The sequence below is a fragment of the Sminthopsis crassicaudata genome, chromosome 1 (genome assembly GCF_048593235.1).
Source record: "Sminthopsis crassicaudata isolate SCR6 chromosome 1, ASM4859323v1, whole genome shotgun sequence".
In the NCBI taxonomy this organism is placed as follows: Eukaryota; Metazoa; Chordata; class Mammalia; order Dasyuromorphia; family Dasyuridae; genus Sminthopsis; species Sminthopsis crassicaudata.
In genome coordinates this window covers 636,183,572-636,207,296 of record NC_133617.1, presented here as the reverse complement: position 1 = coordinate 636,207,296, position 23,725 = coordinate 636,183,572, and the positions used below count along the sequence as shown (strand labels likewise).

The 23,725-nt window shown below is 32.1% G+C and overlaps 1 protein-coding gene across 12 annotated transcripts in view; it reads right to left on the bottom strand.

Moving 5' to 3' along the window:
• Positions 1–23,725, bottom strand: part of KDM4C (lysine demethylase 4C) — a 433,156-nt gene that overhangs the window by 359,105 nt on the left and 50,326 nt on the right. For 6 of the 12 annotated variants that reach the window (XM_074282887.1, XM_074282895.1, XM_074282888.1 and 3 more), the window contains 3 exons: positions 22,404–22,524; positions 19,669–19,829; positions 10,047–10,222 (listed from right to left, as the gene is read on the bottom strand). In XM_074282887.1, the coding sequence (XP_074138988.1) occupies positions 10,047–10,222; positions 19,669–19,829; positions 22,404–22,470 (404 nt within the window). In that variant the 5' untranslated portion in view covers positions 22,471–22,524. The remainder of the gene's footprint in view (positions 1–10,046; positions 10,223–19,668; positions 19,830–22,403; positions 22,525–23,725) is intronic. The other 6 variants (XM_074282892.1, XM_074282890.1, XM_074282894.1 and 3 more) reach the window with 1 other exon arrangement.

Sequence of the window (23,725 nt, the reverse complement as noted above, 5' to 3'; positions counted from 1 at the left end):
CAGTAAGCATAATGTGCAATAGAAATAAACTGCAACCTTTCCCAGTAAGATCAGGAGTGAAACAAGGTTGCCCACTATCACCATTACTATTCAATATAGTACTAGAAACGCTAGCCTCGGCAATAAGAGCCGAGAAAGAGATTCAAGGAATTAGAGTAGGAAATGAGGAAATCAAACTATCACTCTTTTCAGAGGACATGATGGTATACTTAGAGAACCCCAAAGACTCTGCTAAAAAGCTATTAGAAATAATTCAGAATTTCAGCAAAGTGGCAGGATACAAAATAAATCCACAGAAATCCTCAGCATTCTTATATATCACCAACAAAATGCAACAGCAAGAGATACAAAGAGAAATTCCATTCCAAACAAATGTTGAGAGTATAAAGTATTTGGGAATCCATCTACCAAAGAATAGTCAGGAATTATAGGAGAAAAATTACAAAACACTTGCCACAAAAATAAAGTCAGATTTAAATAATTGGAAAGACATTCAGTGCTCTTGGATAGGCCGAGTGAATATAATAAAGATGACAATACTCTCCAAACTAATCTATTTATTTAGTACTATACCTATCAGACTCCCAAGAAACTATTTTAATGACCTAGAAAAAATAACAACAAAATTCATATGGAAGAATAAAAGGTCGAGAATTGCAAGGGAACTAATGAAAAAAAAGTCAGAGGAAGGTGGTCTAAGTGTACCTGATCTAAAGCTATATTATATAGCAGCAGTCACCAAAACCATTTGGTACTGGCTAAGAAATAGAACGGTAGATCAGTGGAACAGATTAGATACAAAGGACAAAAAAGGGTACATCTATAGCAATCTAATCTTTGACAAACCCAAAGATTCCAACATTAGGGATAAAAATTCATTATTTGGAAAAAACTGTTGGGAAAACTGGAAATTAGTATGGCAGAAATTAGATATGGATCCACACTTAACACCATATACCAAGATAAGATCAAAATGGGTCCATGATTTAGGCATAAAGAGGGAGATAATAAATAGATTAGAGGAACAGAGGATAATCTACCTCTTAGACCTGTGGAGGAGGAAGGAATTTATGACCAGAGGAGAACTAGAGATCTTTATTGATCACAAAATAGAAGATTTTGATTACATCAAACTAAAAAGTTTCTGTACAAACAATACTAATGCAAACAAGATTAGAAGGGAAGTAACAAATTGTGAAAATATTTTTAAAAGTAAAGGTTCTGACAAAGGTCTCATTTCCAAAATATATAGAGAACTGACCCTAATTTATAAGAAACCAAACCATTCTCCAATTGATAAATGGTCAAAGGATATGAACAGACAATTCTCAGATGATGAAATTGAAACTATTTCCACTCATATGAAATCACTACTGATCAGGGAAATGCAAATTAAGACAACTCTGAGATACCATTACACACCTGTCAGATTGGCTAAGATGACAGGAACAAATAATGATGAATGTTGGAGGGGCTGTGGGAAAACTGGGACACTGATACATTGCTGGTGGAGCTGTGAAAGAATCCAGCCATTCTGGAGAGCAATTTGGAACTATGCCCAAAAAGTTATCAAATTGTGCATACTCTTTGATCCAGAATTGCTGGAAGAAGATCCAACTCACTTCCAGTTGATCAATGAAGGACAGAGGTAGCTATACCCAGAGAAGAACACTGGGAAGTGAATGTAAATTGTTAGCACTATTGTCTGTCTGCCCAGGTTACTTATACCTTAGGAATCTAATACTTAATGTGCAACAAGAAAATGATATTTACACACATGTATTGTATCTAGACTATATTGTAACACATGTAAAATGTATGGGATTGCCTGTCATCGGGGGGAGGGAGTAGAGGGAAGGGGGAGATAATTTGGAAAAATGAATACAAGGGATAATATTATTTAAAAAAAAAAAAAAAGAAAGAAAATTTATCTATTCGTGGTGAGGATAGGTTAGAATTGGAAGAAGGTGTAGGGGAAGAATGCCTATAGTTAAATGAAAAAAGTATTGTAATGGGAATTAGAAGATAGACAAATCCCAGGTCTTCCACTCATTAGTTGTATTAACTAGGCTTGGGAAGCTTTCCTTTTCTTTAATCATAATGAAATTTTTTGATACCTAATTTCTCATTACATCACTATACTTAATAAAGAAAAATGAATAACCCCCCCCAAAAAAAATCCAGAATATCAAACATTGTAACTTCCTAGAATCACAGAAACTTTACAGTTGTAAGGAATCTCACTAGATAGCTTACTGTGACCTATGTGGAAAAAGAATCCCCCAGCAAGAGGATGTGGGAAAACTGGGACATTTGATACATTGTTGGTGAAATTGTGAATACATCCAGCCATTCTGGAGAGCGATTTGGAATTATGCTCAAAAAGTTATCAGAATGTGCATACCCTTTGACCCAGCAGTGCTGCTATTGGGCTTATATCCCATAGAGATCTTAAAGAAGGGAAAGGGACCTGTATGTGCCAAAATGAATGTTGCAGCCATTTTCACAGTGGCCAGAAACTGGAAACTTGAGTGGATGCCCATCAATTGGAGAATGGCTGAATAACTTGTGGTATATGAAGATTATGGAATATTATTGTTCTGTAAGAAATGACCAACAGGATGATTTCAAAAAGGCTTGGAGAGCCTTACATGAACTGATGCTGAGTGAAATGAGCAGGTCCAGATCAATAGCACTATATGATGATCAATTCTGATGGACGAGGCCCTCTTCAACAATGAGATGAAACAAATCAGCTCCAATAGAGCAGTAATGAATTGAACCAGCTACACCCAGTAAAGAAGTCAGGGAAATGGGTGTGAACTACCACATAGAATCCACAATCCCTGTATTTTTTTCCACCTGCATTTTTTATTTCCTTCACAGGCTAATTATACACTATTTCAAAGTCCAATTCTTCTTGTGCAGCAAAATAACTATGGATATGTATACATATATTGTATTTAACATATACTTTGACATATTTAGCATGTATTGGTCTACCTGCCATCTGGGGGAGAGGGTTGGGGGAAGGAGGGGAAAATTTGGAACAAAAGGTTTTGCAATTGTCAATGCTGAAAAATTACCCATGCATACATCTTGTAAATAAAAAGCTATTAAAAAAAGAAGAAAAGAAAAGAAAAAAGAATCCCCCAACAAAATAACAGAGTTCTCCAGCCTCTGTTAGAACTTCCTCCACCCTCACCCCCCAGAACCCCCCAATGTCCTCTGAGAACCGGACTAACAGAATGGCAGAAATTAAATTTTTTTCTGGACATTAAGACTTAATTTGTGTCTCTTGACAGTCTACTCATAGCTTCTTACTTTTCTTCCTGGGATAAAGCAGAGCAAAAATTAAGCCTTCCAGGACAGCCTCTGAAATACTTAACGTTGTCATGATCCCTCTAAGTGCTATCCCTTCCATGGTAAAGGTAAATATTTCAGTGCCTTCAACCAAACCTCACATGAAACCAGACCCAATGAGACAACCCTAAAGAATGCCAGGATATTTTTACTCTATTCCTACATTCCTGCTCTGGGTATTCTTTTTCTCCTTATAGAATTATTTCTCTATAGATTTTCATTACTGAGAATTTAGCCTTCTTATCCTGTTTTCCCCAATGAAAATTATGCACATAATATCCTACTTCTCTTTCTTCAATAATTCAAATTTGCTTTCTCCTCTTTCTCAGTATCAAAGATACAGTGGCCACTTTTCCCAAATGGAATTTCTTTGTTTCTACTACCTTTTAAAAAACTAATACTAGGTTTTCAAAGGATATTACACATATTATCGCATTTGTTCTCACAACAATCTTGCAAGATAGGTGAAGTTACCACTGATTCAGGTTTAGAAATTTTTAGCTGATCTGCTTTAAACAGAGACAGAGCACTCCAACAGATATCCAGAAATCTCCTAGAGTTAGATGTTAAAAGACCTATAACTGTATAACTCTCAGGTTTGTTTGTTTGTTTTCTTAACCACCTTCTAGACTGACTAATAGTCTTTTAGGTTGCTTCAGGATCAAAATAGCACCTAACAATTTATAGTATGACCTGAATCACCTACTCTATAACAAAGACATTAACATTAACAAACTCTAGCCAGATTCTCTACCTGGTGTGAATAATGAATCACCTGAAGTGGTTCAACATGTATTTGAATTTTTACTTTTTGAAGCTATAAGCATGCAAAATATGGTACTTGGTTCATGCCCAATGGAAACACAGCAGAAAATTCAAATAATGCTGAGAATTAGAAGGATTCATTATTGGCAGTAATCAGATCCCAAAATGTAAATTAAAGTGAAAGAGTAAGAAAGGTTTTGTAAAAGAGAAATTTAATGAATCCAATTATCAATTATATTCTAAATTTCAATATAATTCAGAATAACATTTATTTGGATCTTTCCTACTCAAAAAAATGAATAGAATATGTTCTCACATATCACATATTTCAAAAAGGAAAGGATAAGATTTAATAAGGATCATCAAAAGGCTCAAGTTCCTATCCTGGTATTGATCTGTACTAGCAATACACTAACTCTCCTAACACTTCCTTTTCATCTGAAAAATAAGGGCCCCAAATTAAATCAAGTCTAAGATGCTTCCTAACCCTAAAGGTATTATATATAATTAACAAGAAATCAGTTAGCATTTATGACATGCTAATTTTGGATCAAACACATATTTTGGGGCAACTAGGTAGCATTATAGTTAATGAGAAGGAAAAGATGACTTAGGGTTTTAAGCCTTGGTGATGGGGAGGATAATGGTATCCTTCACAATAATACTAATGTTAGAGAGGAAAGGAGTTTGGAACAGAGGCAAATCAGTAACTTATCTTTTTAGATATATTGAATTTGAGGTGTCTACAGGACCTCCAAGTTAGAGAAACTAATATACAAGACTAGATATTGGCAAAGAAATTAGAGCTGGACAAGTAAAACAGAGAGTCATTTCTATAAAGATGATAACTGAAACCAGGGATGTGTTTGATATTTCATCAAGTAACAATATAGAGGGAGATGAGAAGTCCAAGAGAGAGAGCCAATGGGGATCCCCAAGGTTAGTAATTGTGACATAAATGAAAACTCAGAAAAGACAATATACTTCATATAAAATGTTATTTTTAGCTTTCATAACATGATTCTCTTCAGATTATTTTATCAAATTGATTATTTCTTAACTATAATATAACTGAATGATGGAATTTCCCTAGGACTCTGTCCTGTATGTTTTTCTCTTTCTCCAGGCTCTTTCTTGAAGATCTCATTAGCTCCTATGGGAGCCTTTATAATGACTTGGTTGTTTACTTGCATCAGACATGCCTTCTTTGTGTTCTTTATATTCACTTAAAACTTGATTTGCCAATGCAAAATATGAAAAATAACACTGTCTAAGTTAGAAATACCAGAAGCTTATTATTAATAAATGAGAAGTTAAGTAGTCTAGGATTCTTTCCTACAAACAGGCACAGGACTTTCATGTACTACTTCCCAAAGGCATTGTCCATGGACTTTTTTCTTCTTTTACTTTGTGACAAAATCCACCACTTTTGTTTCCTATATGCTTTTCATTCTTACAATCTCCACTGCAGCCAAGTATTCCTGCATACTTTTGTTCCTGGTTCAAATGAAGTTTGGGCAGTTAAAAAGGTATAATTTTGGCAGCTCCATTTACAGACGGCACTTGGATGTTTTCTTCAACATTGTGCTCCCTTCAACATTGTACATAAAACTTTTTCTGGCCTGCCCCAACATCGCTATCTATCAATAACCCTTCCAAAACATACTATCGTTATGTATATCATCATAAATGAACATATACATGCATATATACATATATATATGCACACACACATATATATTTACATACTGGAGAGCATATATGTACACACACACATGCACACAGCACTAAATCCTTGAAAGCAGAGACTTTCATTTGTACTATGCATGCCCTCATATAGCACAATATCTGATATTGTGCTAATATGCTTATAGACTATCCCACTACAGAGAACCTATTTCATATTGCTAACACTTTGCTGATCTTCTCCTTCTAGATTTAATTATAAGCATTTCAAACTACAGAAATCCATGATAAAAATCATTCTTCAACTCTTCCCTCTCACATTATTTCCAAACTCAATGGGTTTATCATTAGTACTACTACTACTAGTACTACTGTAGAAGGGTAGAGTATTCTATCTCTACATTACTCTTATAAAAACAACAACAACAAACTAAGAACTAAAAAATAATTCAAAATCTTGTAAATTGAATGCTCAATCATTTAAACCCGATTACTAAAGCAAAAGGAGGACATGCTGCTTAAGCTTTGCAAAGATAATAATTTATTATACAGGTCAATAAATTCATTTTAATTACCATTTATTCTACATATATTTGTATTTACTTATCTATAATCTGTATCACCCAGAAAACCTTACCATTTTTGTCTAGTGCTAGTCCAATGATTCACACAAACTAAATAAACACTTAATAAACAAATGTTTCCTGAACTTTGGGTTTGAAAAGGAAAAAAATTACTTCTGAGAAAATAGAGAGAAAGGAGACAAAGAAACTAATGAGATCAAGATCATGAGCATAAAGTAAATTACTAAAAGTATAAATGATTAAATATTTATATTAGCAAAATTTATAAATTTTAAAATATATATACATATGTATGTATGCACATATACAACACAAATCTTTTAATTGAAAAGGTATTACCAGAGTCCTAGTAGAGCAACATAAATTAATTGTGGATAATTAGTACTTTCACTACTTAAACATGAAAGGATTAGCCAGAATGCTTAAAACTATATTTTCTTATATAGAATACAAATTTTCCCTTTGACATTGTTTTCTTGGTTTGTCTTATAAAACATATTCTTCATTATCAATAAAAAGGTGTACATCTAAAAGGTATATCTAGCAATCTAGTCCACATGAATTTTCCACAAATTCCTAATGTATTTAAATTATAATAGATATTTGAGCTATTATTTTCACTAGAAAAAATATCACAGAATAGGTTAAAATTAAATTTAAAATGAAAAATCTGGTTACTTTTGTAGTACCAGGATATTTCTTAACTAGAATCTTACTTAAATGCACTAATTAACATGACTCAAGTGTGTGAAATATCAAATTGCATTAAAATACCCAGTTTAACTTTTTAATTTTATGTTTATATGCATATGTATATAGATGTCATTTAAATTGAGCTAAAAGAGTTAAAACTATACCACATCAAGGAATTAAACTATCATGTCCAAATATGGATTAACATTTTTAACTAGATATCAAAGGTCAAGTATCTAAAACTCTAAAGAAGAAATTTTATTCAAGTCTTAATTACAAAATCTCAATGTATTCATATTCTTTGCTATACTATAGCTTTATTTATTTAGCTATAATTAAAAATCTGACTGCAGTCTAATTTGAAAGACTTTCATTTAAGAACTCTGAACAATGCAGTGACCATGACATCAAAATATTACTAATGAAACTTGTTTCCCAATTCTTCAGAGAGAGGTTATAGAATATAGGTACAGAATGATATATTAATTTTCTAACAAGATCAATGGATGTATTTTGCTACTATAGTTATTGTAAAAGGGAGGAGTGGTTGTTGTTTTAACATTTTTTAAAATGATAAAAAAGAAATGCTGATGTGATGTGATGCAAAAACATTAGAGCATTAGTAAAGAGGAAGATAGAAAAATGTTCATTGGGAAAGAGGACAGGACTTGAAACTTATATTTCTACTTTTTTTAGAATAATAATTTGTAAATAATTTCATAATTTCATGTACAATTCTATTTTCTATTCTTTATATATATAAATATTCTTATTTTTGGTATTTATCACATTCAAAATCACTAAAAGTTAAAATTATCTCTCAAAATAAAAATAAAAGATTTTTATATCTTTCACATGAATATAATAATCAAAAAAGCTCATTCCCATATATATAATATTAAAAGACTAATCCTACATGAAACTATGAATTTGATTCATTACATTTTTCTTTTTAAAAGTACATAATAAATAATCTGGACTTCCTTCTGAATTTCTATTCAATTCTATATATCTTATTAATTTTTTTAATTGTCAGGTTTTTATGTTTGGCTCCCTACTCCCAGAAAAAAAAGTTCTTGTCATCAATATGAATGGTTAATCAAAAAAAAAAAAAAAAAAAAAAAAAAAAAAAAACCTACATATAAGCCACAAAAACTATCTGTATATTAATCCACCACCCTTCTCTCAAAGATGATTAAGACTGTCATTTAGGGGGCAGCTAGGTGGCACAATGGGTAGAGCACCATCTGGAGAAAGAAATAATGAATTACTCCAACATCTTTGCCAAGAAAATCCCAAAGGAGGTGAGTTAGATATAACTGAACAACAACAAATAAAAAACATGCCAATATATAAGCAATAATCCTAGTAAAGAAATCTCCAAAATAATTTCCTTTTATAAATTATGGTATTTTGAACAAAAAAAGAAAAACTTCATTTAAAAAAAGCTATAACTTGAGGGAATGCCCATCAACTAGGGAATGGCGAAACAAGTTGTAGTATATAATTATAATGAAATATTAAAATACTATAAGAATTTATGAGCAAAATGACTTTCAAAAAAAAATATGAGAGGGGGCAGCTAGGTGGCACAGTGGATAAAGCACCAGCCCTGAAGTCAGGAGGACCTAAGTTCAAATTCGACCACAGACACTTAGCAGTTCCTAAATGTGTGACCCTGGGCAAATCACTTTACCCCAACTGCCTCAGCAAAAAAAAAAAAAAAAAGAAAGAAAAAGAAAAAAAATCTCAAAAGGCTTATATAAATTGATATGATGTGATGAATTATACGGAAGCAGGTTAACAGTATACACAGTAATGATATTGTAATGATCAGCTGTGAAAGTCAAAGCTACCGGGGTCAAGATATAAGGACCTAAAAGTTCTACCTAGTTACAGAAAGAGAACTAATGCCTAAATATACATTAAAACATACTTCTTTAACTTTATTTTTCTTCATTTTTTAAATGTATATTTTCTTTTATAACATTGCTAACATGGAAATGTTTTATATGACGACTTCACATATATAATCAATAGCATATTGCTTGTCTTTTCAAAGTATAGGAAAAAAGCTGGAGGAAGGAATATTACAAACTCAAAAAGTTTAAAAAAAATTTTTCACAAAAGAAAAACATTTTTAATTCACATAAAAACAAAAAAGCCATAATAGTCTTAAGAACTCACACGTACATTTAAATTTTAGTAATATTAAATTCTGATCATAAAAACAATTAAACACTAATAATTGATACTCAGAGGAATTACTTCCATGATTAGCTGACCACATGATAATAAAGGTGTTTTTTTTTTTTTTACAAATAAGAAAATCTAAATGCATGATAAACTAAATCACAATTTAGAATTCTTCCATTTTCTACTGTCTGTCTTTAGTATTTCACATCAATTAAAAGATTTTTATTATAGAAGATTATGCTATAGAATATAATGTTCTGCATGCTATCATTCCTCTAATCCCATTTATGCTTTACATACAGACAACCACATATATGAATACTTAATAAAGCATACATTAATCTTCCACAATATGCTTATCCACTATATTTGATGAGCAATGCTTAGTTTCTAGTTCTTTCCCAGTACTAAAAAGAACTGCTATATGAGTATATGCATAATTGGGAACTTTCTCCCCCTTTCTTTGGTATCTTTGGAATCCAAGTACAGAAGTAATATCAGTGGGTCAAAAGGTATGCAGTTTAGTAAATCTGTAGGCAGGGTGACAAATGGTTTTCCATCTAAAAAAAGCTAATTTGAAGTTCTCTACCAGCACAATATTTGTATTTAATATAAATTATTTCCATTATTTTCATTTTGTTTTCTATCTCACACATTGTACCACAAATTAATAAACATAACACTCCGTAGGAGCAAAGGGTTGCAAGTACTAAAATAAAACAACAAAATTACATACAAATAGGAAATAAATATACCTACTTATCACTGTTAGCCAGTTGCCTGAATTCTTTCACAGTCATCGGTTTTTTTTGAATGTTATACTGGGTAAATAACCCAGATTGTCCAGTGACCATCTGCTGAATTGGAGCTGGAATGACCAAGTTATCTATGTCATCATAGCGTTGTCTTGGCTTCCATTCTTTTGGAGGGATTACCTAAGCAAAGAAAGTAAATAAGGCCTTTAGAATTCTACTTGGCAAGAATATTTTAAAGCAGAAAAAAAAATTTTATAAAATATTCACAAATACAACAGAATTTTTGTTATTTAAAACACTCATCTTGTTTCTAGGTTGTAAAGGAGTTGAACACAAGACTATAGAAATTAAACTAAACAATAATATGGATTAGTGTTCTTACATAAATTTCCATTCTCATAATTTATTTAGCTGTTCCCAATCTTTTCATGCGTAAAGGAATGGCATTCTCATAATATGTTTTGAAATGCATAAAACAAGCTACTTAGGATTACAAAAGAAATCAATTATATTGAAATATAGATGTTAAAAAAAGATTTTTTTTTTTTTTAAAGAAGTCCTGAACAGCCAACTAGAATCTTCTGGAAAGAAAGTCCTAGCATTTAGCCAAGAATGAATTTTCCTTTAAACTAATAGATAAGAAAATGGTTTTAAATTTCCTTCCCAACAACAACAACAAAAAAATACCTATTGTCAACTTAAACATTCAACTACTTTAATACTGAACTGTAGTTACTTACACAAATAGCATTTTAGAGTAGTTTTCAATTTTACTTTCTCAGAATCCAATAAATTGTTATTTTTTTTCCCTTTCCTTCTTACATTTCCCTTTGTCTTTGTTTTTCATTAACCCACCCGGGTTTCTCAGGTACAGCAGGTTACACTGTATTTGTATATTCACTAACATTAGATTATTAAGCTTATTAAATTAATAAATAATAAAATGATAAATCAAATAAATAAATCAAAAAAATTAAATATACAAATACATGAGTAAAGAAATATAAAGTAATAAATTTATAATTTTATAAAAATGAATAATAAAAATAAAAATAAAAATTGATTTTTTAAATCAATAAATTAATAAAAATAAATTAATTAGTCAAAAATTTAAGTATTAATTGAATAAATTAAGTAAAATTAAGTAAATTAAGCTTAATAGAAGGTTGCCATATTTGTCTCAAATTTTAAAAGCAGATATAGACAATTTCTTTTTAATTTCAGTAATTTCATTTCTAAACACTAATTAAAACAATTAAATATGGGATCAGCAACATGGTATATAATAGAAAAAAAATTTCTTTGAAATCAAAGGGCCTGAGCATTTGAATCTTAGCTTATGTGACTTAAAATTCTGTGTCTCCTTCAATATTTGTGAAAATGAGGAAGCTGAAAGAGATGGTCTCAAAGATACTTTCAAAATTTGAACTACATTTATAATCCAAATCTAAGAATCATATACAATAGATAAAAGTTGAAAATACAAATTTAAGCTTAAGATTACATAATTTTTCCTATGATTACTATAATTAGAGATATCAAAAGAATAGCATCAAGGAGACATTGGATATATTTTAGAAAAGAAATTCTTAATTTTTGTTTTCCTTGCACATTGACTAAAGATTCCATCTCTATGTACAATACATATACAAATAGAATAAAAAATATAAATATATACATTAAATACAACATGTATACAGATGTATGTGTTCATAGGTATATCTTGAAAACACTTTTTTTTATTTAAAGGATGAAAAAATGCTGTATAACTCTAAAACACATATGAAATTATTAAGTTTATGTTTCATCTGCATGAGTATGTCAGAGAGAGGGAATATATCCACAGGGTGGGGGGAGGATGTTAATGTGAAATCTCCATCAACAAATATAAGCAATTTGTCAGTAACTTATTATTTTAAAACTTGCCTGAGGGACTGAGCCAGTAGGAAACTTACCAAAAGTCATATACCTTGTATGTACCATGGGTATTACTTAACCCAGCTCTTCCTTATTTAAGGCCAGTCTTTCAAACACTACTGCCTCTCACTCGTGCGGGGGGGTCGGGGGGGTGGGGGTGGGGTGTGTGTGTGTGTGTGTGTGTGTGTGTGTGTGTGTGTGTGTGTATGTGTAAGTGTGTATATCTAAATATATCTGTATACACACACCAGATTTTACTTCCTATGTAAGGAACATTTTTCCAAAGGCAAAGACACACAAGAGAAACATTTTTATTAAAAGAGCTATGAAAAATTAATATCATGAGATAAAATCAGGTTTCACAATAATTTAAACACAAATTAAAGACTATATATTTTAAATTAGCACTGATTTTTTAAGTATTCACATAAAATATTTCTATTTAAAAAATAAAACACAAAAGATGGATTCCTCAAATTCAATGCTTTAAAAAAATTCTACCATTAATCTTTTAATTCAATCAATCTGAGTGTTGGAAACTAATTCCTTCTAATTGTAAAATTTATCTTATTGGCAATAGTCAATTTTTATCTCACCATCCAACATTAAAGTTTATATGAATTTCAGATGACTGCATTACATGCATGATGTAGCCATTGCATTCCCCACATAAACTGTATACCTAAGATTGTTATTAATAATTGGGGAGTTTGAAAGACTGGGGGAAAGCTGAGTATAATGTGATGCTACAAAGCAAACTGTATAAGATAAGGTAAAAAAGAGTAATTTATCTTACATAATTAGTCTTATAAAATTATTCTTATATAAATGAGGATGAACTCATATAGTATGAACTGAAACAGGAATTCGATGAGAGAGGAAGCCTAGTAGTTCTAGAATCCTACTCTCATTGAGAATGAAATAAAGAGAGAAAAATACATATGTGCGCGCGCATGCACACACACACACGCATGCAGGTTGGCAAAATTCTTGCTAGAGGCCTCCTTATAAGCTAATTCTTCTCCTGGAAATGGTCATCTGAGAGCCAAAGTAGCTTCTGAAAGGGCTAAGAAACAATTAATACATTAATAGCTGTCCAACAGTCAGAAACTGTATAGAGGTCTATAAACAACATTTGTTGATTTGACCGAGACCTTTTACATTGTCAATAGTGAGGGCCTATAAAATCAGAAACTATATGAGCAAAACTACAAAACACTTTCCACATAAATAAAGTCAGGTCTAACCAATTGGAAAAACATTAAATGCTCTTGGATTGGGCGAGCAAATATAACAAAGATAATAATACTACTTAAACTAATCTATTTATTTAGTGCTATACCAGACTCCCAAAAAAAACTATTTTAATGACCTACAAAAAAATAACAACAAATTTCATATGGAAAAACTATAGGTCAAGAATTTCAAGGAAATTAATGGAAAAAAAAAAATCAAATGAAGGTGGTTTAGCTGTACCAGATCTAAAATTTATTATAAAGCAACAGTCACCAAAACTATTTGGTACTGGCTAAGAAATAGACTAGTTGATCAGTGGAGTAGGTTAGGTTCAAAAGACAAAACAGTCAATAACTTTAATAATCTAAAGACCCAAAGACCCCAGGCTTTTGGGATAAGAACTCACTGTTTGACAAAAATTGCTGGGAAAATTGGAAATCATTATGGCAGAAACTAGATAGTGACCCACACTTCACACCATACACCATGATAAGGTCAAAATGGGTTCATGACCTAGGCATAAAGAATGAGATTATAAATAAATTAGAGGAACATAGGATAGTTTACCTCTCAGACTTGTGGAGGAGGAAGGAATTTATGCCCAAAGAAGAACTAGAGATCATTATTGACCACAAAATAGAAAATATTTATTACATCAAATTGAAAAGTTTTTATACAAACAAAACTAATGCACATAAGATTAAAAGGGAAGCAACAAACTGGGAATATTTTTTACAGTCAAAAGTTCTGATAAAGGCCTCACTTCCAAAATATATAGAGAATTGACCCTAATTTATAAGAAATTAAGCCATTCTCCAATTGATAAATGGTCAAAGGATATGAAACAGACAATTTTCAGATGATGAAATTGAAACTATTTCCACTCATATGAAAGAGTGTTCCAAATCACTAATGATCAGAGAAATGCAAATTAAGACAACTCTGAGATACTACTACACACCTGTCAGATTAGCTAAGATGACAGGAAAAAATTATGATGAATGTTGGAGGGGATATGGGAAAACTGGGACACTGATGCATTGTTGGTGGAGTTGTGAAAGAATCCAACCATTCTGGAGAGCAATTTGGAACTATGCCCAAAAAGTTATCAAAACTCTGCATACCCTTTGATCCAGCAGTGCTACTACTGGGATTATATCCCAAAGAAATACTAAAGAAGGGAAAGGGACTTGTATGTGCCAAAATGTTTGTGGCAGCCCTTTTTGTGGTGGCTAGAAATTGGAAAATGAATGGATGTCCATCAATTGGAGAATGGTTGGGTAAATTATGGTATATGAAGGTTATGGAATATTATTGCTCTGTAAGAAATGACCAGCAGGAGGAATACAGAGAGGCTTGGAGAGACTTACATCAACTGATGCTGAGTGAAATGAGCAGAACTAGGAGATCATTATATACTTCAACAATAATACTATATGATGATCAACTCTGATGGATGTGGCCATTTTCAACAATGAGATGAACCAAATCATTTCCAATAGAGCAGTAATGAACTGAACCAGTTACACCCAGTCAAAGAACTCTGGGAGAGGACTATGAACCACTACATAGAATTCCCAATCCCTCTAATTTTGTCCGCCTGCATTTTTTATTTTCTTCACAGGCTAAATGTACACTATTTCAAAGTCCAATTCTTTTTGTTAAGCAAAACAATTGTTGAACATGGATACATATATTGTATTTAACTTATACTTTAACATATTTAACATGTATTGGTTAACCTGCCATCTGGGGGAAGAGGTGGGGGGAAGGAGGGGAAAAGTTGGAACAAAAAGTTTTGCAATTGTCAATGCTGTAAAATTACCCATGCACATATATGTACATGTATGTATATATGTGTGTACACATATATATGTATATATACACACACACACACACACACACACACACATATATAAAGGCAACAAACATTATTCTAAGAAGGAAATGCTAGCTTCACTAAACTGCAAAAGTGATCCATGAGACAAAAATGAACTTATGACACAGAGCCTTGGAAAAGTCAAGAGTTCAAAGTTTATTTTCTTTTCCTCTAACTTTTGTAAAACATGTAGCCTCAACTACTCTAATAACATTAACTGTCAAGATTATTCTCAGGATATCTGAGAATACCCAACAATACTCAAGAAGAATAACCTGATCAACTTATCCCACAATGTCATTTAGTGTTTATAAAGCTTCTCTTGAAAGCCAATCTTGAGAGTGGAAAAGATTCATGAACTAAAGTACTACATTTCAGCCAATTAGATCTTCTGGAACACTTGAAATTATTCATAAGAAATGGTATTTAAAAAGTAATTTTTTTTTTCTGTACATACAAGAGCAATCCAGCCTCAAATTGAATTACTTTTTACAAACTCCTTCAATCTTCACAATTACAATAATACTTGTATTAACTTAAAAGAAGAGGGCTATAGGTGGCGCAGTGGATAGAGCCCCAGCCCTGAATTCAGGAGGACCAGAGTTCAAATCTGGTCTCAGACACTTAACACTTCCTAGCTGTGTGACCCTGGGCAAGTCACTTAACCCCAGCCTCAGGGAAAAAAAAAAAGAAGAAGAAGAAGAAGAGGGCTGGTGAAGGAAAAAATTTGTTTTAGATCCTGAGGAGGAAATTCATCTAAAACTACTCAAGATCCACAAAGTTTTAGAAAGTATTTCTGCTCAATTTTGTATATGATTGTGATGAAGTATTATTATAAGAAATGAGCACGATGGTTTCAAGAAAAACCTGGAAAGACTTGAATGAACTGATGCAAAATAAAGTGAGCAGAACTAGGAAAAGACAATGCTATGAAAAACTTGACTATTTTTAATCAAGACAATAATCCAAGACAATTGCAAAGGGACCCTGATAAAAAATATTATCTACCTCCAGTGAGAAAAATGATAAACTCTGAGAATAGACTGAAGCATATTTTTTTTGCTACAGGCTAATATGGGAATGTATTTGCAAGATGCCATATATATAACTGATATGATATTGCTTTCCTGAATGAAAAGAGGTGAGATGAAAAAAGAATTTGGAATTCAGAATTTAAAAAAAAAAAAAAGTTACAAATAAGGGAAAAAAGCTATTTGTGCTCAGTGTACCATCTTTTCACACAAAACTGAGCCAATCACAATTCAAATCCCTCAATACCCAAATAAAAGGCTTTGTGTTCATCTTTTAGTAGTATGAAAATAATGCTTATTATATAGCTATTTATTTACTGGGCATCTGCTACAAAACTTTGGAAAAAAGAATAGTCTAATCTTTTCAATTAGTTCCACAAATCTAATTATCTAATCTGATTCCCTTGCCTTACAAATGTGCAAAGGGCCTCCAAGAGTTGAAATGATTTATCCATGGTCACATCAGAATCTCAGAGATGTTTGCTCAATAGTAAGAACTATTAGCCAATGACAACATGAGTTTTAAAAGTGTACACCTATTTTAAAATGATGTAAGGAGCAGGAAGCCAAAACTTATAAACAACATCAAATCAGAAAATAGCAAAAAGTAATTGAGAAGACAGACTTGCAGAGCCTTTCATCAAAGTACTTTCCTAAAAGCATCTGTATATGACCTGAAAAGAAGATAAATAGAAGGCAATGAGACTAGATATGGAAACTTTTTTCAGAGTAATTTATTCTTATCAGTAACAATAGTGGAATACCACATTTAACCTCTACCAACTCAGTATCCAATGCATTATGTGAAAAAGTTATAAAATGGAAAGAAGCAAGGAGCTTTTGAACCTCTTCTAAAAATTGAATATTTTTCTGTAAAAAGGAAACCTGTGCTTAAGTAATCACAAACATTTAGGGGGCAATATGCTAAGAAGGAAAATTCCTAAGAATCAAAAGATCATGAATGTTTTTTACTCCAATAAAAATTAATATATATTGTATGTATATACTTATATAGACATACATATATATATATATATATAGTACACATGTTGCTATATTATGTAACTGATGTTTTACGTATTATGTTGATATGTATTGCACATAAACATTTATATATACACACATACATTTCAGCTACTACTGACCAATTTGCCTGTTTTCCTATTGCTATGAAATCTTTATGAGACTCCATGCATGCATCAATAATATGTCTTTAAAGAAAAAAGAACAGTGAAAAGGCAGAATTTCATGGAAATTTCTACAACAGAACACTACTGCAACTAATAGGAATAGATAACATATGCCCTTGCTATGTTTATTTTTTACTTATTTTAAGAAAGCAATTGATTCATTATAAGGAAATGTCCCTTTAAAACTTTGAAAGTTAAAGACTTTTCTCATGTATACTCTTTGACTTAACAATACCACTACTAAGCATATATCCCAAAAGAAATTAACTTTTTTTTTAATGGAAAAAGACCTATATGTACAAAAATATTTATAGCAGCTTTATTCTCAGAGTAAAGAATTGTAAATTGAAAGGATGCCCATAAATTGGGGAGTGGCTGAATAAATTATGGTATGTGATTATGATGGAATACAGAACAATAGTTCTATAAGAAATGATGAGCAGGATATTCTCAGAAAAACCTTGAAAGTCCTCCATGAATTAATGCACAGTGAAATGTACTGTGTATATAGTAAATAATGTTGGGATGATCAAATGTAAGTAACTGCTATTCTCAGCAATAAAATGATCCACAACTACTCTGAAGGACTTAAGATGAAAAATGATATTATCCAGAAAAAGAACTGATTGTGTCTGAATATATAGTTGAAGCCCACTTTTTTTTTACTTTATTTTTCTTGAGGGTTTTTTGTGGGGTAAGAAGGGAAATATATGTTGTCTTTCACATTACTTTTAGGGAAATGTTTTGCATAACTTCACATGTGTCTACTCAATGGGAGATAGGTGAAGAAGAATCAAACTCTAAAGTTTTAAAAATAAATGTTAAAAACTGTTTTACATGTAACTAGAAAAAAATAAAATATTCAATAAATGGATTAAAAAAAAAAAAGCTAAAGACTACCCAAATCATAAAAGAATGACAGACAAAACTATAAAAATATTGTGTTCAATAATTTATTGTGCCCTAAAATCAAATAGAATATTAAAAACAGTTCATATATTGTCATGGAAAATGACCTGTTTAAGATCCAAATTGAAGCATTACCTGTAGGTGACTTTTCTCCAATTTTCCTATTTGCAAATGACTTTGAATAAATACACTGTGTGCCAAAGTACTAAAAATTCTCCTCAGTGACATTCACACAACTGCAGTGATGTTATAGAGCTGTGATTTACTGAGGAAAATTAATAATATACTATACAAGTTGATAATTAATATTACTCTATATCCTAATTCCCATCTTTTAGCCTAGTTCACTCAAAAAGAGACCTGTCCCAGTCCAAACTAAGAATCTGCTTGCTTCTTAACCAGGTTGGCTGGGAAGGACCTCTCCCAAGTGACACCCTCCCTTCTGTTTACCCCTTAAAGGCAGCTTGAGCTAGGTCCTCCCAAAAGGACATTTTCTTCCCTAGCTTTCTAATCAAAGTTTGGGATCATCTGGTACACAATAAGATCAAATGGGGAAAACATTGAGATGGTTTCTGTTTTTCTAGCCTAGAATGCTAGAGGCAACTAGATCTTATAAAGCAGCTGGCATTCCTGTAAGTGATAGAGAGGGACTTAATCAGTTACATCTAGAGGCCAGTCCACTTTCTCTGGCTGAAGACTATTTCTTTCACCTAAGGGGAATAGTCTAGCCTCTCCCCAAACCCTCAAGTAACAAGGAGAAGGTTAAGATCGATTAACCCACCTCCTCATTAAGATGTCCATCAATATTGTCTTTATCAGGAGAGGTCCAAAGTGTTCTGTCAGGCCAATCAAAAGGAAGACACATATAGGTTTAAAGGGTACTATTAGGCTTTACTTAGGGGTCTTTGACACAAATGAAAGCAGACCAGAAATTCTTTTATTTAATAGGCGTGGAGCTCTTATTAAGAAATTGTTATATGGCTAGAATTGCCTCAAAAAATACCAAAAGGATAAAAGAAGACTCACAATGAGCATAGCAGGCTTATTCATGGTGTAAAGAAATTTTGTGAAAGACATATAAAGACACATTAAAAGAGTTGAGAGAACATTTGAAAAGCTAAGTCATATAATGAAATCTTGGAGATACTACAAGAATAATAGTGAGGCTTCAGGTTCAATGATACAGCAAAACAAGGATAAAAATCACAAAAGATGAATGAGAAGACAAATCCATAATTAGTAAGTAATACCAATATTCAAGCTGATAAATTCACCAAACTATTAAAGTTACAAATAGCTGAGAAATAATATTTTGATATTCTGGTGAATTTGCATCATCTTTCAAAAACCAGAACATATCAAACATTTTCTTTTTATCAAGACACAGCAAAACTTGAAGATGAGCAAAAAATTATTTGTAATTCAAAAAAACAAAATAACTCAACAGGTGAAAGATTTTCTTACCTTAGCAAGTCCTGCTCTGTGTGCTCCTTTAGACTCCATATATGCTAAATATTTGTTGAACTCTCTAAATTCATCCATAGAAGGTCTGAAAGTCATGATCTTACAATTCAGATTTGGGGGACTGTCGACTTCTGATGCCTCCATGTTGACTAAGTTTTGCCCTATAAATGAATTAATATGTCATCAGTATTCAATTATTTTGTGCCTATTAATACATTACTTAAAGTGATTTGACATAATATGGTTACATTTATTTTCCTAACCAGGTCAAAACCTTTTTATAGTATGGCACAACCTTTTTCAGTTGATTTTCCATCCCATCAGATTCTTTGTGACCCCTTGTGCAATTTTCTTGACAAAAGAAAGTGAAGTGGTTTATTATTTCCTTCTCCATGTGATTTATTTCTTCAATGGAGACATCCTTAGTACATTTCAATTCTCCACATACCCCAATTTCAAAAAATTTATGTCTGAAATTGTGTGCCCATAACCATGCCCATAAACATGCAGAAGCAAAATACCATTCAATTTATCTCTGCCTAAATCTTATCTATCCAATAAGGCCCAGCTAAATAACCACATCTTTGATAAGGATTTGTCCATCCTCACCCCAAAATGTGTCTTCTTCCTGTGAACTACAGAATTCTTTGCTATAGATATTGTAGAATCCAATGTGCTAAACATGAAGTCAAGAAGAACTGGGCTCAAATACTGAATCATACCTCTACTGTGATGCTAAGGCACTCACTAACCTCTCTGAACTTCTTTCCTCAACTGTAAAAGGAGAAGGATATCTGCAATACTGCCTTAGAGGGTTATAATAATGATCAAATGAGGTGACACAAAGTATTTATAAAACTTTAAAGAACTATCAGGGTGTTCCCAAAGTTTTAGAGCAGTTTTTTCTATTAAAGTTTAAAACTTCACTAAGATTTTGGTGACCTTCCATATTAATATTCATTATTACATTAGAAAGAATACTGCACATTTATCTCAAACCTACTACAGCTGTGAGATTGATCAAGTCCTTAACTATTGTCAACCTCAAGTTTCTTCATCTTCAAAGTGGCCATAAATCTAAAAATCTTATTTCACAAAATAAGAAATGTCCTATTTTCATGCATCATTGTGACCAGAGGGAGTATTCCTAGTGCTGTTCCAGGGAACAGACTGAGTATAAGGAATACCCTATCTAATTATAGAAAGGCTCATCATGAATACCTAGGCAAACTGATGGTTAACTTCTTTGGTTATAACAATCTATGCTAAGTAGAAAAATAAAATATGCTCACTCCTGAGAAGCTATACTATTTCTGTATAAATCAAAGTCAAGTGATAAAAAAGTATTAGCTAAGCTACTGGAACTCTATGAGGTCTTTTCCAATAACCAAAATAGAAATCATACAAGAGGAAATTAATAATTTCAATCTTGGTATCCTTGCTCAAAATGAACCTAAAAAACAAAGGAAATTGCAGCCACATGACAGGAAGGTTCACACATTTTCCTTGGAAAGACATAAAGAAAGGAGCAAATTTCATTTTATTCTGCACATGAAGGCAATAAGGAATGTCATTTCATGGAGTGTGTGGTCACCCTGTGTTACAGTGCTCTTTACAATTCTCTACAAAAGAAAACTACCTTCAAAATAAGACCAATATACAAACACTGTTAGGGACAGGCACAAAACTTCTACAAAGCACTCAAAAAGATTATTCAAATTAAATTAATAATCTCACTCAGTGACTTCAAAGCAAAAATAAAAAGTGAAAAACAATTAAAAAAGAAAGTCTTGGCGAATATTATTCAGGAGTAAGGTATGAGAAAAGCCAAAGACATGTAAGAGTACAAATAAGATTCATGACTATTCATTGTGGATGCTTTCTTAAAGAAAAGAATCAGAAAACACTAGACATTGGCAAGCACCAAATATCCTATGAATAACTTTAAGAGACAAGGGAAAAAAACCTATTAATAATGTGGCATTCAATGCAGAATTAATTGTATAGAGCAAAGATTTAACAAAGCTAAAAGTATAAAAATGTATAAGAGATATGGAATAGAATTAAAACAACTCTAACCCAACCTGTTTAAGCAAATTGTTAATGTTAATATACTGAAAATGGGTAGAAGAAAGGACATTAACACAGATTATGACTAATTTTATGGAGTTTTAATATAAATCAAGCGACATAAAAGTTAAAAAAAAAATATGACTAAACAAGTACCAGACTTGACAAAGACTTGACCTACTCGCCAAATGAAAAGAAACTGCAGGTTCGGAGCAACATTTGCTTTATAAATATAAACTCATTTGTAGAATTTGAGAGTACAACAAAATGCTTGGCACTGCCTCATAAACATATTTAGGAAAAAAAGTTTTAAAAACTAAGCAATTATCTATAAGACATATTCAAATGTTTGTCAAATCTCATAATTCTGGATGCTGCTTCCAACAACATAAACCCATCCCAGCCAGCCCATACTACATGACTCCTAAGCCAGAGACTTCCACAAGTGCACCACAGGTGTCTACCAAATGTGCTGGATGCCTTTCTGATTGTCTGCCAACATAGCAAGGATATCCATGGACAGGCTGTCCACCTGTTATTCATTCTTCTCACCACATGACCAGCCCATCTTCTTTTTCTATCACATATTTCATGATGAAACCTTTTATTCCCGATCTTCTTCAAAGTTCCCCATTTGTTATATGTCGAAGCCTGTTCACACCCACCATGCACCTCTCCATTGCCCTTTGTGTGATATTCACTTCCAGTTCTTCGGAGACTGTTGTGTTCCATGTCTTGAAGCCATATAACACCACCGGTAGAATATAAAAGTATATAACGTTGAAACTAAAAGGAAGACAACAAAGAGATGAAAGATGGTAAAGATCTACAAAGATTTTCACAACAAACACTTTTCACCATCAAGAACAGTGAAAGTATCATATTGTCTGTAACAATTAAGACCCAAATGTGATTTTGGAAGTGGAAATGGCACTAAAGAAGGCAAAGATGGAAAAATGAGTTGGACTGAACTGACTGTACATAAAGGAAGCCATTCCATAAGAAAGACAACTGGGAGGATATGAAGGCATCAATATTCAACTGTATAAAAAGGGGAAGAGTTTAAGTTATTGGGGGGGGGGGGGGAGTTCTTATATTACTAAAAAAAAAAAGGACAACAAAGAGAACATCAATGACTAGCAAGTTCATATATCTAACTTTTCATATGCATAAAATTTTTACAAAAAAAAGTCTAAATAGGCATCAAAGGCATTATTAGTGAGGGTTTTAATACTAAATAGGCAAGTTTTCTCAAGTGATATTTCACAGAGAACCATATCTTTACCATCACCCAAGTGACTGAAAGATAGAAAGAAATAAGATTCTACTGTATATAGGGCAAAAAAAAAGTAAATTTAATATGGTACAGTAAAACATTGTTTTTTGAGGCTCTGTTGCAATAAGATATCTCCCATACATGCTTCAAAATTATGCAATAATCACAGAAAAAAAATATAGCAGGAAACTTTGGCCAATGGCCATCCAATCATTAGTATCAATTTAAAAAATAATAAGAGGCATAAAATAGGGAAATATATGCTTGCTAAAAAAGTATCCAGCACTACTTCTAAAACAAAAAAGAATTCCTCCAAATGGTGAGGCTTTCAACAGCCTCTTCTTGGACAATAGGGTTAAACAGACTCTATCAGGTTTGTTAATAATGCAGAATTTAAAATTGAGAACTATAATTCCTCAAATTACATAGGAAAAAAAAGTAGATACTAAGATTACATTTTTCTAATAATATCTATCATCATCCTGTTTCCCACTATGATACACAGTAGGTTTTATGACCTATTAAGTGTATAGGTTATGTTTCAGGCATGAAGATAGACGGATAAAGAGAATAGGACAATGCTATAGACAATGACTTGGGCCAGAATCGGAGAGAACAAAGCTGGAGCAGGAGAAAAGGTAGGGGAGGATCTCTGAGAAAATACAGTTATTATAAAGATCTCAAGCTTCCTCCTAAAACAAAGGTGCAACC